Here is a 15,504-nt window from a genome sequence, read left to right as displayed (position 1 = left end):
TACCTTTGGAATTTTGATAGTAGAGCCCTGGGAGTATAGCCAGTTAAGAACTGTTTGTTTGTTTGTTTGGTATAGTCTGGCTTTCAGGGCTAGGTGTTTGGGGGACTCTTCCCTCGGATGGAAGTTTTAGAATTTGGCACACTAGACTGGGGTCCAAACCCTCCACCCCTGAGAGAGAAGCTGGGAATTGTGAGTCCCCTCCTGGTACATGTCACTCTACCAGGGGTGGAGTATATGGCAAGAGTGTGTCTCAGCCTTTCCTATCCTTTCAATGTAGGTTTTTTCCCCTATTTTCTCGATGTGTAGTTGTCACTCAGCTAGTTTCTGGGTTTCTTTCAGAAAGAACTGCTCCATGTGTCGACATAGATTTGGTGTGTTCCTGGGAGGAAGTGGGCTCAGGCACCTCCTATGTTGCCACCTTGGACCACAACTCCCTATGTCTATTGACCCTGCCAACCTTCACAAGTATTGACTAAGTCACCATAGAAAATTCTCAGATAAGTCACTCATCCCTGTCTCTCAGGCGCTGGACCTCTCCCCAGTGACATCAGCCCTGCTGGGTGAGGAAGGGGCAAAGCTGGGCCACCTGAGCTTCTGGGCAAAGTCCAGAGTCTTTGCTTGTGGGTGGGTGACAAAAACCACCAACAAAAAATTATTGGCCCCTGTAACCAAATCAGGGGAGGCAGGGTGGCACTAGTTCTCAGGCCCTATTTTATCTTCCTAATACTACAGTAACCAATTACCACAAATTTAGCAGCTCAAAATTTATTCTCTCACACGTCAGTAGGTCAGAAGCCCAGGGTGGCTCAGCTAGTTTCTCTGCTCAGAATTTTACAAGGTCAAAATCAAGGTGTTGGGGCTTCCCTGGTGGCTCAGTGGTTGAGCATCCGCCTGCCGATGCAGGGGACGTGGGTTCGTGCCCCGGTCCGGGAAGATCACACATGCCGCAAAGCGGCTAGGCCGGTGAGCCATGGCCACTGAGCCTGCGCGTCCGGAGCCTGTGCTCCACAACGGGAGAGGCCACAACAGTTAGAGGCCCGCGTACCGCAAAAAAAAAAAAAAAAAAAAAAAAATCACGGTGTTGGTGGGCTCTTATTGGGAGGCTCTGGGAAGAATATGCTTCTAAGCTCATTCACACTGTGGGCAGAATCCAGTTCCTTTTGGCTGCAGGATCGAGGTTCCCGAATCCTTGCTGGCTGTTAACTGGGGGCCACCTGCAACTCCCAGGGGCCTCTCTGGTCTCTAGGCTCCAAGTGGATCCCTATATTTCACAACCAGTAAAGGCACGTCAAATGCCTCTCACACCTGGAGTCTCTCTGATGCTCCCGTCTGCTTCCAGCCAGAGAAGGGTCTCTGCTTTCAAGGCCTCTCATGATTAGATTGGGCCCACCTGGATAATCCAGGCTAAACACCCTATTTCCAGGTCTAGAACCTTAATTACATCTGGATCCTTTTTGCCTGTTTCCTAATATGGTAACAGGTTCTGAGGGTCACGGCAGGGACAGCTTTGTGGGAGGGGCAATACTTTGCCAACCACAGGGCCTCTAGATCCAGGATTCCGGCCCTGTTTCTCTGTTTGCTGTGCGTGTTGTTTGTTGTTGTTTGTGAGTGGGGCACGGGGTGCGTGAGCACAACACTTCCCCAATATGTTCAGAGCCACACTCTCAAAAGCCTGGTGACCAGAGAGGAAAGGGGTGTCCCTCCCCAGGTTCCACTCCCCAGGGCAGAGCCCTGACTGGCACAGTTTAGGTCACAGGCCCACCCCCTTGGACCAAGCATGCTGTCAGGGCAGGAGGGGGCATAAGAGACTGACTGGCCCAGCCTGGTTGAGAGCCCACCCTGAGACCAGAGGGAGGAGGTCTGTTACCAAAAGGGAGGGGTGCTGGGTACAAAGCCCAGAACAGATTTTGTGACCATTGTCACATGAAGCCCACTCTTGGACCCCTTCTCCAAGGCTCCTGGCTCAGCCCTTTACCGTGCTCACTGCAGTTCTGCAAGGCCTATCGTGTTATTAACCAGTCTTTTCCGAGACCCGGTCCCAGCTCTGCCATTCACCAGCAGGCTGACTTTTCTCTGGGCCTCAGTTGTTCCTTCGGTAAAATGGGAATAATGAAACCCCATTTCTGGCCAAGCTCTCCAGGGCTGCTAGGGAAGCAGGTGGGAGGGTATGTGTGTGAAGAAGAGTCTTTGTCAATGTGGAGAGGCCTTTGACCAGAGCCTAGGAGGGACTTTTGGGGCTCTGAGTCTCGGCTAGAGTGGTCCCTCTGGCTCTGGCCCCTCGGTGGTAGCAGCACCAGGCCAACAGCTACCCGGCGGGCTGTGGTAGGAGCAGGGCTGCCCAGAATGCACCTGGCCAGGCTCTGGGCCATGAAAAGGCAGCCATTCAGGGCTTGGACAGGGGCCGGGTGACGAGAGACAGGGAGCCCTGTGCTTCGGAGAGGAGGGAGGCCTCCCGGTGGGGCTGAGCTGCCAGGCCGGGGAGGGCAGGCCGGCTCACAGCCGAGGGGGAGGCGCCGGGAAGGAAGACTAAGCTAGTGTGTTTGAGGCCGAGGGGCTGAAAGGAGGCTGTGTGTGCCCAAGCCGGCCGCCTGGCGGGCGGGGATGTGAGTCATTGATGGCCTGGGGGGAGGGGGCACCCAGCTGTCCAGGATGAGAGGGCACAATGCCCACCCTCGTGTGAATGCGTGTCAGTGTGAACTTGAACGTGCGTGCTGGGGGTGGGGCGGGAGCCCTGCCGATCTGTCTGGACCTCCCAAGGCTCCCTGGGGTGGGCACACCCCGTCATCCTCTGAATACGGCTGTGGCGAGACTGGCCTCGTCTGTGCCAGGGTCTCCTCGAGGCAGCCAATGCTGGTAATTCACGCCCTCTGTTATTCAGCCAACGGCATCGGTGCCTCCCCCACCCCGTGCCGCCAGGAGAACAGAAAGGCCTGCCCCTGCTCTTGGTTGTGGTGGGACAGGTGGAGGGGGGACAGACAGACAGACATGATGCCAGCCAAGAGAGGGAGCACCTACTCCAAGGAAGGGGACATTTGGGGTGGGTTTTGAAAGATGAGCAGAAGTTCACTCGATGCAGCAGGGGGGAGCACATTTGAGCAGAAGGAAGCTGGAGTCTTGGTGAAGGAGAGAGGAAGGCCAGGGCAGCTGGGGTAGGGATGGGAGGTAGACTCGGGTGGTGCAAAGGGCCTGTGGTCAGTAGCTGGAGGTTTCTGGAGGTATGGGTGGGCATAGGCTTGAGGACCTGCAGGAGATCAGAAGAGGCCACTCAAGGATGCAGTAGGGATCCGATGCCGAGCCAATGGTGCCAATGGTGCCGAGCCCATTCTCAAAGGCCTGCCAAGCAGGGTTTCACTGGTAGCAGATGAGCTGGTTGGGGGAAGCCCCTCCCACCTGGACTTGTGTGTGTGTGTGAAGGTGTGTGTGCATGTGTGATGAGTATCTGGGTGTGTCTGTGGGTGAGTCTAGGTGTGTGTATGTGCCTCTCTCTGTGCAAGTGTGTGTCTCTGTAGGTGTATAAGTGTGTCTGCGTGTATTTCTTACCAGGTGTGCATGTATCTCGAGTGTGTATGACTATGACTGTCATGCCAAACATGCATGCTTCTGTGTGTGAATGTGTCTGTGTCTGAGTGCTGTGTGTCTCTAAATACGCCCGTGTGTTCTTGCCTGTCCCTGGGTGTGTGTGTGTGTGTGTGTCTGGGTCTGTCGCTTGCTTGCCTGTGTGGCTCTGTGTGTGTCTGCTGTGAGTGCCCACCACGCCCTGCCCACAGCAGCCTGGGGCTCAGCCCAGCTGGCCTGTGTCCAGGGCAGCATCCGGGGAGTGTGCCTCTCGTTCCCGCCCAACTTCTTCACAGGCCGTCCTGACCCTGCTCCTGGGCCTGTTTCAATTGTGGCTTCTCTCTCGTCTGACCAGCTCCACCCACATGTGACTGGCTCCCACCCCTACAAAGGCCAGGGTGGCTTCGGCTGCCCCCAGGCCAGCCAGTGGGGGCCCAGGCACAGGAAAGGGGAGGCCAGCCCCGCAAGGGGGCTGTGCCCATCCCCCCAGTGGCCAGCCTGGAGAGAAGGACTTGTCAGGAAAACATTTACAGACACTTCCCACACAGACACCACCTTTCTTCTTCCTTCTGGGGCCCTCAGGCTTAGGGCTTGTTTCTCAGGGCAGTTTGAGAGTCCAAGGGGGCGTCAGCAGGAGGACTGGCCCGGGCAGCTCTTCCCTTGCCTTCTTGAGAATAGCAGCTTCCTTTAAGGGCTCTGCCCCCTCACAGTTGTTCCGACTACAGCAGCGGACACGTGACCCAGGCCCGGCCGATCATGGCACCCGAACCCCCCAGACACAATCACTGGCCCATCAAACAAGCTTGAGCTACTTGGATTTGGGTGTCTGTCACTTGCAGCCAGAGGGGCCCCGGACAATCCTTGCCTCAGTCGCAGGTCTGAGTCTCCAGGGCGCACGGGACCACCCTTGCCTGGCCCTTACCACGCCTCTGTCCCTCCCTGGCTTTCTCAGATCCCATACAAGGGCTGTGGCCACCCTCCCCCCGTCTTCTCAAGCCACTGACTCCGCGGCTGCTTCCTCAACTGCCTCCTGCTTCGATGGGAAAAGCGAACTCCTCAGCTCTTCCATCTTGGCCTGATTTCCTCCACACCTGCCTCCCATTAGGTCTTTCCTGTCCCCAGGCTCCCAGGAGGAACTGTCCCTGTGCTGGCCCTTGCCCACGGCTGACCAAAAGAGCTGGAATTGGAGGGTTCAACACCAGTGGCTCCCAAACCTTCCTGTGCATCAGAATCATCTAGGAAAGTGGGAAAATACAATTTCCCAGGTTCCATCAGATTCTCTGCAGGCAGGCCCTGGAATCATGATTTGAAAGCAGCTTCACCGGTTATGGCAATATCACCTTCTTAGTTGTTGAGTCAGTCTTGGCTCCATCAGGATTTGGCCCTAGAAGGGCATCTCGGGCTTCCCTGGAAGCAATGGGGTTGCCCGTTGTGTTGCTCATATGGGGACCCTGCAAGGAGCCCCTTTTACCTTCCTCCCATCTTCTCTCAAGCCCCTGTGATCTGGGCTTCTCTTTGGCCCAGTCTTCCTTTGGGTGAGGTGACCTCTCAGACTCCAAGCCAGACCACCCATGCTTCAAAACCCTGTCCCTCCTCCCTGCCCCCTCCCCGAGCCCCCCTTTCTTCCCCATCCCCCCACCTCTCTGCTCACTCCTTTTGGACCGCCTCCTGCTCCTCCCACTCTTTAAAGGGAGGGCCAACCCACAGGAAACACGTTCCCCTGGAAGACTGCAGGGGGGACAGAGTTTGCCTGCGGGGGGCTCCTCCAGTGCCAGTGTGTGCACTGCCCCCCTTGACCAGGAAGCCCCTCCCAGCATGCCCTGCAGGGTGGGTCAGGTTTCTGCTGGGGATATGGTGGCCTCTGAGGACCAGAGGTAGGTGAGGACAGTGGGCCTCACCCCACACCTCCTGGACAGGTGGTGTGTGACAGTGCAATCAATGCTGCCCCACTTAAAGCACCTATTGCGGAGAAGCACAAAAGCAGACCTCCTACCCCTGCCCAGGAGCCCGAGAGGGAGAACCACTTTCCATCCCAGGGCAAATTCAAGGACATGCTCATACTGACCAAGGACTGGCTAACCCTCCAGTCTGATCACTGTAGGTGGGGGGGCACCCAAGACCAATTACAGAAAGTTCTGGGCCCAGGGCACTGCTCTGCTGGGTTATGGGGCTCATTCAGGCTCGAACAGAGGGGCCTGTGCAGTTTCTTGCCAGGCACACACCTTCACCAAAGAGCGATGGCTTCTGACACTCCAGTGTGAATGAACAGACCCCATGGTGCAAGTGTAGATGGCCACCCTCGAAGCACTGGCCGTGGCTGCCCCTGGAGCGCAGACTCCTACTTGGGGAGGATGTGAATTCACACGCTCAAACATGCTGCACCTAAGGGACCACAGCCAGGGCCACTCTCCACCCTGCAGCCTTTGCCCAGCTCTGAGCTCCATCCCCTGTCTCCCAAGTGCCCAGAGCTCCTCACACCTTGGCCAGAGGCTGGCCCAGTGCATCCTCTGGTCCTGCAGAGGGCCCTCCACATCTGAGGGCTCAACAGGCTCTGGGCCCCGGGCTTTCATCCCAGGGGAAACCAGCAGGGTCAGGATCCCAACCAGTTCTGGAGGGTTGGTGGGGCTGATGTGAAAGAAAGTGGGGAGGGGGAGGGGGAGGGGGGAGGGGGAGAGGGAAGGGGGCTCTTGGCGATCTCCCAGGCAGGGCTCACTGAGCTCCCTCTTTCAGGGCAGAACGTCAACCTGAGGGGAGCAGAGGATGACCATGTGACAGGGACAGCTGACCCACTTCCACCATGCTTGGGACCCACGCCAGCCCCGCCTAACCGGTTGCTTCCTTTCCCCCACCCTCCCTCCAGGGCCCCCTCCACCTCCCGGATCAGTTTCTGCAGCTTCCCTCTGTCTTCAGCCACGGCTGTGGGGCAGGTGACAGATTCCATCTGCAGACTGACCTCTGCCTCCTCAGGGGCCTCACTCGACCACCCCCGTCAAGGCTTGAGACGTCAGCTGCTGGGACTCTGCCCGAAGGGCAGGGGCTGGGACAGGTGGAGTGGGCCAGACTGGGTGAGCTCTGGCACTCCTGAGAGAGACAGGCCCAAGCAGCCCCAGGGGAGCCTGTCAGACTGACGGTGCAAGCTGACCAGGGGCTGGCCTGGCTCCCACCCCAGAGTCGAGCACTGAGTATTTAACTGTCATCCATTTCCCAGGCTGAGTCTGACCGAGGCACAGATCAAATGAACCCATGATGACAAATTGTTCCTCTCAATGGACCAGATTCCACTGGCAAACACTCTGCTGCCTTTGGCGGCGGTCTTCCCATTGTCACCTTTGAACCCTCCTGGGTTCTGGGGCCTATGGATTGGCTCGCCACGTCGCAGGAGGCACTGATCAAGCTTCACATGCGTCATCTCTGTAATTCCGTGCTGCCAGGAAACAGGTCTCAGGGCGATAAGCCACCTGCCCCCGGTGACATGCAGGAAGTGCAGACCCACGGACCCGACACTGCCGCTCCAGTCCCTAACCCTGGGCTCAAATTCCCTTCCCAGAGATCACTGTGTCCACCCCTCATTAGACTCCTAAAAAGACCCCGCAGCTTCCAGGTGAGAGGTCAGTGCTGAGGCAGGGCGGGCTCTCCTCAGCCAGGCCAGCACTAGCCCTCCCTCAAGGCCATGCTTGCAGGGCAAAGCAAGAGAACACAGAAGCCTGGGCAGTGAACTACCTGGTGCCCTGCAGGATGGGTGGTCAGTGGGACTGTGGGTGGCCCTCAACAGCAGGCTGACAGGCCAAGGGGGGCTTTGGGCTGCAGATCAGACCTTCTTCCTGCTCTGGTACTTGGGAGGGGCTGTTACTAAGGCGCTGGTCCCAGGGTTCTCCTCTGGAATTCTGCCTGAAAGGCCCTTCACAGTCCCTCCCTGAGGCTTGCAACATCCAGGAAAAATGCTATTGAGTGCTGGCTTTCTCCTACCCCTCCAATGGGCCCTCGAGCCTTAAAGAAAGGGCTCCTCACCGGAGTCTCAGGGGCCTGGGGTCCAGCTGGGGTCCTTAGGCTTCCTACTACCTGCCTCTGACTGTACCTGAAGGCCTCCTGGCCTCCCTGGGTGCCCCTTGGCAGGAAGTTGCTCCCTGTCACTGCTTTCCCTGAGTGAAGGGCAAAAGGGCCTGCCTCCGCAGCCAGGCAGGCTTCCTGGGTTTGCCTACTATGAGACCTGACTCACTGGAGGCAGCACCTCCACTTCCTCCTTTGTAAAGTGGTAATAATGACAGCCTCTAGGACTCAGTCATTTCACGCAGGGGCCTAGACCGTGCTTTGCATATTGCACTGCTGATGAATGTTAGCTGTTATTTACTGGACTGTGAAATGCTTCTGTTTCACTACTGTGGGCCTTTTTTTTTTTTTTTTTTGCGGTACGCAGGCCTCTCACTGCTGTGGCCTCTCCCATTGCAGAGCACAGGCTCCAGACATGCAGGCTCAGCGGCCATGGCTCACGGGCCCAACCGCTCCGCGGCATGTGGGATCCTCCTGGACCGGGGCACGAACCTGTGTCCCCTGCATCGGCAGGTGGACTCTCAACCACTGCGCCACCAGGGAAGCCCTACTGTGGGCCTTTTTGAGGCCCTACTGTAAGCTCAGTGATGGGACCTCACCATGGAACAAGGCTAGGACAGACATTACCTGTTAGAGGATTCTGGAAGTCACCTGGATGGAACGCCCACCACCCCAGACCCACCCGGGCCAAGAACGCCCCTGTGAGTTCTCTGTCTTTGTGCAGCCCACTCCCTAGGAGTCCCTGGGTGTGTCGTACACAAACAGATTAATAAAGGCTTAGGGACAAAAAAGGTTTCGAGTGAAATACTTGTTGATGGATGAAAAGGAAGTTTGGGCCGGCAGAGAGGCCTTTCCTTGGTGGTGAGGAGGGGCTTCCAGAGGCGAGAAGGACCCCAGAGATGGAGAGGGCTATTGTCCGGGGACACAGAGAAGGTTTCAGGGCTGAGCTGAGGCCTGGGCCGGGGTCCCCACTCAGGCAGCCCGGCCTCCCCCTGACCTCTGCGCGGGCTTCTGCTCTCCCAGCCCCAGTCCCTCTCCTCGGTAGACCCAGCCTTAGGTAGCTAGGTGCGGGGGTGGGGGGCGGGGGGTGTTAGGGGAGAGGGCAGAGGGAAACAGAGGGGGGAAAGGAAGCCCTGTCTGCCTCTGCCTCCCCCACCCAGAAAAAGTCCGGACGGGGCCGGAGGGAAATGGCTGGGCCCCGCGCGCCTGGGGAGGTTGGAGATGGGTGGGGTCCCGGTCCGCAAGAGTCCAGAGGGGCCGGCGACCCCAGGGAAGCCCCGCGGGGGAAACCGCGTCCCTGGGGGCGTGAGTGACCCTCGTGGGCTCCGAAGTCCTGACTCAGCCACTCACGCTCGGGCCGAGTGATCCTGGGCGGCTCCGGGCGCTCCCGGGGCTCGGGCGCCACCCCCGGGAAATGGGTAATTGCCGCCCTGCGCGGGGCTGAGGGCTCGGCGCGCGGCCGCGGGGATGGAGGGCCGGGGGCGCCGAAGGGGTTAAGGTACCTGGGCCAACGCCTACCCTCACGGCCCCTCCTCCGGCCGCGGGGAAGAGGAAAGCCTCGGCGGGGGCGCGTCCCGGCCTCCGCCCATGCCCGCCCCCGCCCGCCCCCGTCCCGGTGCCCATCCCGGTCCAGATCCCCGCCCGCCGTCCCCGAGCCGCGGTGCCCAGAGCTGCGATCCGCGCGCCCGGCTCCGCCGCCGCCCTGGACCGGGCCGCCATGTCTCTGTGGTGAGTGGGGCCGTCGGGCCGGGGGACCCGGGCTGGGGGCGCGGGGAGGCATGCCCCGCTGGGTGTCCCGGGCTGGCCTCACTTTCCCGGGCACAGATGGGCTGGCACAGCGGTGGCCGGAGATGCCCGGCTCTGCGCGACGCCTGCACCGGCCGGTCGGCGACCGGGGACCGCGGGGCCCGTGCGCTCAGCCCTCCCCGGCGGCGCCTCTGCTCCCTTACGCCCGGGCACCGAGGCACGCACATCCACTCCCGCACCCGGGGAGTTAGCGACGCAAGGTCTCGCCGGCAGCTGGGTCCCGTCCTCCATTCCGAGGGCCTCCTGCGTCCTGGGCGACCCCCGTCCTCTACCCTCAACCCCCGAGTGGCTCTCCTTCCTCCTGGGGAGCTCGTGCCTCCCGCCTGCCCACCTATCCCCTTCTCCTCTCCTCCCGTTGGGGGCTTTTTTCCCACAAATGAAGTGGGCTGGTGCAAGTGGAACCAGCCTGGAGTGGAGGGGGATGACCCCCTCTGTACTTCCTCCAGTCCGGCCTCCCGACCTGGGGTGTGGACGGCTTTGCCGAAACCCCCAGGGCGGGAAAGCCAGCCCGGAGCACTCCGCCCCCACCCCCTGGGAGGATCCGGTCTTGGGTCACATCCCTGTCCCAGCACCTGAGAGGATCCAGTCTTCCTCCAGGAAATCTTGGGACCCCATGGAAAATTGCTGTCCATGGGGCTCAGCCTTCACTCGCCCCGGGTGCCTGCCGCCTAATCAGCCGGTCCTGAGGCCACTCCAGGCTGCTCTACCTGGTTCCTGTCTCACCACTTTACAGTCTCTCTCCCATATCTCCCCTCTTGGCACTCAGGGCTTTTCTGGCCTGCCCCCCACCCACCGCCACCGGAGTCCCCAGCTCCTATGTCTCCACAGGAGAGTACATGGCAGGGGGCCTGGCCACCCCCAGACTGTGAGCTGAGGAGAGAGGGTCCTGGGGTCCAAGGGCTCAGGGTCCAGGGACTCAGGGCCCTGGCTCTGGCTCTGCGAGCACTCCTGGAAAAGAAAAAACTGATTTCTGCTTCCGAAAGGGGTATGGTGAGGTTAACTTGTTATGAGGGACCCAGGAGAGTGGGGATACAGCTGCGAGTTGGGGGACTTCACCTCTCCTAGTGGGCGTATGGGGGCAGTGGGCATGCTGGGAGATGCTCGCCCCATTTTCAGGCCTCTGTCGACCGGGGGATGGGGGAGGGACAGGTTTCTTCAGGTCCCAAGTTAGAGCCGACTCCCCAATGTCCCCCACACTTTTTGAGCAGGTGTACTCTCTGATGGTTCACCAGGCTTGCACAAAGCAAAGGGGGTGCCTGGGGGAGAGGTGGGGAGCAGGGCAGAGGTCATCCTCGGGGAATCACAGCATTCCCCCGACTCCATACCCACTGTGTGCCCGGCACTGCAGCTAGCGCTCCAATTGCATGCTATCCTCATTTCAGAAAAGAAGAAATCATGGCTCAGAGAGGTTAAGGGAGACCCACTGGACCTCTCCATTCAGCTTGTAATTAGCAGGACCAAAATCTGAATCCTAGCAGCCTGACTCCACAGTGTTTGTACTTAAGCTCTGTGCTGTGTGGCTCCCCTGGTCCTGGAGGAGGGAGGTCAGGATGAGAGAGGAAGCAGGACCCTCCTCTGACCGCTCAGGGGCCCAGGGACTTGAGTCTGTGTCCAGGGTCCACTTGCCCATCTGGGACTGCACCTCTGTACGAGGGGACTGACTCATCCTTTCTTCTCTCCTCTGTACCATCCTCTCCCCACCTCACTACCCGCCCCCCCCCCCCCAAGGAAGAGAACCATCTACAAGAGTGTGTGCCTGTCGCTGGCCCTGCTTGTGGCTGTAACAGTATTCCAGCGCAGTCTGACCCCCAGCCAGTTTCTGCAGGAGCCCCTGCTACCCACCCTCGGGTTACAGAAGGCCCAGAAACCAAGCGGACACCTGGTGAACCCTGACAGCTTCTGGAAGAACCCGAAGCATGCGGTCACCCTCACACCCATGGTTTCACGGGGGCCCCAGGCCTGGGATGTGACCACCACTAACTGCTCAGCCAATGTAAACTTGACCCACCAGCCCTGGTTCCAGGGCCTGGAGCCACACTTCCAGCAGTTTCTGTTCTATCGCCACTGCCGATACTTCCCCATGCTGCTGAACCATCCAGAGAAGTGCAGCGGCGACGTCTATCTCCTGGTGGTTGTCAAGTCCGTCATCACACAGCACGACCGCCGCGAGGCCATCCGCCAGACCTGGGGCCGCGAGCAGGAGTCGGCGGGCCGGGGCCGCGGCGCCGTGCACACCCTCTTCCTGCTGGGTACAGCCTCCAAGCAGGAGGAGAGGGCCCACTACCAGCAGCTGCTGGCCTACGAGGACCGCATCTATGGGGACATCCTGCAGTGGGACTTTCTTGACAGCTTCTTCAACCTGACCCTCAAGGAGATCCACTTCCTCAAGTGGCTTGACATCTACTGCCCCGACGTACGCTTCATCTTCAAGGGCGACGATGACGTCTTCGTCAACCCCACCAACCTGCTGGAATTTCTGGCTGACCGGCAGCCCCAGGAAGACCTGTTTGTGGGTGACGTCCTTCAGCACGCTCGGCCCATCCGCAGGAAGGATAACAAATACTACATCCCCGGGGCCCTGTACAGCCAGGCCAGCTACCCGCCGTACGCAGGCGGAGGGGGCTTCCTTATGGCCGGGGGCCTGGCCCGGCGCCTGCACCACGCTTGCGACACCCTGGAGCTTTACCCCATCGACGACGTCTTCCTGGGCATGTGCCTGGAGGTGCTGGGTGTGCGGCCCACGGCCCACGAGGGCTTCAAGACGTTTGGCATCTCGCGGAACCGCAACAGCCGCATGAACAAGGAGCCCTGCTTCTTCCGCTCCATGCTCGTCGTGCACAAGCTGCTGCCCACCGAGCTGCTTGCCATGTGGGGTCTGGTGCACGGCAACCTCACTTGCTCCCGCAAGCTCCAGGTGCTCTGACACCGGGCGGGCCGCCAGGGTAGGCTAGGGCGTGTGCCCTCGAGCCCCGGAAGGCATGAGGCTGCAAGTGCGAGGCCAGGGCACAGCCTTTGGTCTCCGCGGGGAGGCGGAGGGGTGGGCCTTACGTGTCCCCAGGTGTGGTGGGGTGCAGGTAGCCAGAGCTGAGGCCCGGGAACGTTTGGAACTGCCCGGACTGGAGACAGTCCTCTGGGGAGCGAGGCCACTGGCCCCTGGCAGCCCTCCTAACCTGGGTCTGTGGCCTGGCTCCCTCTGACCCGGTGGGAGGCCCTGGTGGCCTCTGGAGGAACCCTGTGCTCAGGTACCTGGGCTGGACCTGCCCCTGGATGGGTCTGCGGCTGCCCTCTCACCTTCACGGAGAAGATTCTCCTTCTCCTGTGAAATGCCTCAGTCTCCCCACGGGCCCAGGCAGCCCTTTCAGGAGAAGCTGAGCCCTGTGCAGGCACACAGGCCCTCTCACGCCCCTGGGTCTCCTGGAGACTGAGCCGCAGAAGGCCCTCAGCACACCCCCGCCCCCTGACCTACCTGGGGTCTGGCTGCCCAGTCTACTCCCAGTTGGCTTCACTCCTAGCTGCGTCCTGTGATGCTCCCTCCGGCTCCCGTCTGTCTGGAAGCATGACCGGCCACTCTGACTACCTCAGCGATTCTCAGAACCTCTGGATGGGCTGCAGCCCCACCTCACCCCCTGACGCAGGGCCAAAGAGCAGTGCTCCGGCCCCAGCAGTCACGGTGCTGCCCACCCAGCCCAAGCCGAGGGCCCTCCTGCAGCCCCGTGAGGCCTGGCTCCCCAGCCGGAAACCAGCCGGTTCGACCCTGGAAGTGGACATTCCTTTACTAATGTGAAGTTTTATTTATGAAGAATTTGGAGGGAGAAGGTGCCAGGCCTCGGGAGAAGGTGGTGTTCTTCCCTCCACTTCCCTCATTTCAGCAAGACACGACCTGCCTCGGCCACTCTTCCACCCACAGCCACAACCCTGCCCCGTCACCCCCGTGCCCGTCCCAGCCCTGCTCCAGAACCCTGCCCGACCTGCACGCCTACTTCTGCAGGGCCTAAGCAGACCAGCATTCGCCCCTGTGAAGGGACGGCGTGGCCCTCGTGAGCCGCCCCACTCAGGTTCAGGGGTCCCTGGGGGTGGCTGCAGAAGGATGCCACCTCGTATCAGGATCGAATCACCTGGGAAAAGATTGAGGGGTCGACTCTATTTTCTCAATAAAAGGGGACTGGTTTTCTTTCTGGTGTGAAAGTTCCTGTCGCCATCTCCGTCGGAGGGCCTGTCTGGGGCCAAGGTTGCTGGAGATTTCTGAAGACACAGCTCGTTCCTTGTTCTTGGCTGGTGGGTACACAAGGACCCTTTGAAGGACCTGAGAGGGAGCTGAGTGCCAGGATGAAAGCAGAGTCAAGAAAGATGCCCCCTGGGTGGGGAGCAGGGTGCAAGAGAGGCCTGCCACCCGCAGAGTGTTCCTAGCGAGCGCCAGGCCAGAGCCGCCCCGAGGCCGGTGCTGCAGCGAGTGGGGTTGGGTCGGGGGCGTGCAGGGCCTGGTGGGCTTCCTGACGTTCCTTCAGCCAGCCTGGAGCCTTGGTAAGGTTGACAAGCGGCACTGAAACAGTGCCTGTGTGGGGTCTGGTGTGAGCGGGACCGCACTGTGCAGGGAACCTCGGCCTAAACTGCATACTTCCAGGCTGGCGAGGGCAGCCACCAGCAGGAGAAGGGGCACTGGGGCTGTAGTGGGCAAGACAGCAGCTCCCTGCCTGCGCCCAGTGGGTCACATGCCCCGAGAGGGTCACTTACTTATTAATGTCCACGCTAGGACTCTCCTCCAGGTGAGTGAGAGGAATGGCTAGATCCTAATGTAATACGCTGTCTTAGAATGTTAAGAATTTCACGACGGCACAGCAGAGAGTTAAACTGGGCACAGGGCCCTTCTGAGGCGGAGCCTTGTGACTGTACAGGTCGCTAGCCCTGTTTGTCCATCCCTCACCCTCTGAAGCCAGGGGCTGCAGAAAGCAGGGAGGGGCTCTGGGGTCTCTGCCTACCCAGGGCTCAGTCCAGCGAAGCCAAGAGACATGGAGGGACATCCAGGAGACGGAGGTGGAAGGGCCACTGGATCCAAGGCCCAGGTGGGGGTCCAGAGGCAGCCTCTCTGTTCAGCTGCCACCTGAAGGATGCTGGGCAGGTGGAGGGGAGACAGGTGGGTGCATGCCGAAGCAGATAGGAGCCCCTCTGCAGTGCGGGGGGCTGCGGTGGGTGAGGCTGCAGGTGCTGGAACAGGGCTGTGAGAGGGGAAGGCTGCTGGGGACCTCAGGCCTTCTGGGTTGCAGGAGAGTGTTCAGACTTGATCCTGAGAGAGAGGTACGAGGAGCGGGGCGGGGGCCCCTGGCGGCACACCCCTTCTTCTGGGCTCGCTCTTTCTCCAGCTGAGCCGCACGCACAGGGAGATCTCAGTGGGAGCAGCAAGTTCCCAGCATGGGAACTTCCTCAGGCTCTGCCCCATGGGGACCCTTGTTCCTGACCCCATTTCAAACCTCAGGGGCCCAGGCTGGGCTGGCAGAGAGGGCTGGGAAAGGGGCGGGGCCCCCGCGTTAGCACCGCAGAAGGAAGGGAGGAAGTGCGGGGAGCCCACCTGAAGGGGCTGGTGTAACAGGACCCCCAGCACAGGGCGGGGAGCACCTGCATCTTGAAGGAGGAGTGGGCGCTCGCCTGTGGTGGAAGGGGAAGGAAGGACAGTCCAGGCTGGGAACACGTGCAGCAGCCCAGAAGTGCAGAAAAGTGGGGCATCGGGTGGGCAGTGCTGGAGATGGGAGGAGCTGGGCGGGGTGTCCTGGTGTTGCACCCCACAATATCTTTCTTCAGTCTTTAGCCGAAAATGGTATTGAAGGTGGTGGCTTGGGCCATTTCGGAGAGTTTTCCTGGGTATCCTCCGTGCATATAAGAGGTATGCATGTTATTTAACTTCTGTTTGTTTTTCTCCTGTTAATGTGTCTTTTATTATAGGGAGGAGTCTCCACCCACAACCTAGAAGGGTAGAGGGAAAATTCTCTTTCCTCCCTACAGAATGCTACCTCTCCCTTTTGGAGCCCACCCACTCCTAAATCGTCTGGACCCTCAAGGACATCCTTAGTCCAAAGTGTGTTCCCTGGAAAGTCTGAGCCGCCT

At 60.1% G+C, this 15,504-nt stretch overlaps 1 protein-coding gene across 1 annotated transcript; it reads left to right on the top strand.

Moving 5' to 3' along the window:
• The first annotated feature begins 9,085 nt into the window (after positions 1 to 9,085).
• Positions 9,086 to 13,578, top strand: B3GNT7 (UDP-GlcNAc:betaGal beta-1,3-N-acetylglucosaminyltransferase 7). The gene is made up of 2 exons (XM_030875383.3): positions 9,086 to 9,330; positions 11,137 to 13,578. Exons 1-2 carry the CDS (start codon positions 9,320 to 9,322, stop codon positions 12,329 to 12,331), a joined length of 1,206 nt encoding a protein of 401 aa, XP_030731243.1. The 5' UTR covers positions 9,086 to 9,319; the 3' UTR covers positions 12,332 to 13,578.
• The last annotated feature ends 1,926 nt before the right edge of the window (positions 13,579 to 15,504 follow it).

The sequence above is a fragment of the Globicephala melas genome, chromosome 7 (genome assembly GCF_963455315.2).
Source record: "Globicephala melas chromosome 7, mGloMel1.2, whole genome shotgun sequence".
Lineage (NCBI taxonomy): Eukaryota > Metazoa > Chordata > Mammalia > Artiodactyla > Delphinidae > Globicephala > Globicephala melas.
The sequence above is the reverse complement of the archived record's forward strand: the minus strand, read 5'-3'. Positions and strand labels throughout refer to the sequence as shown.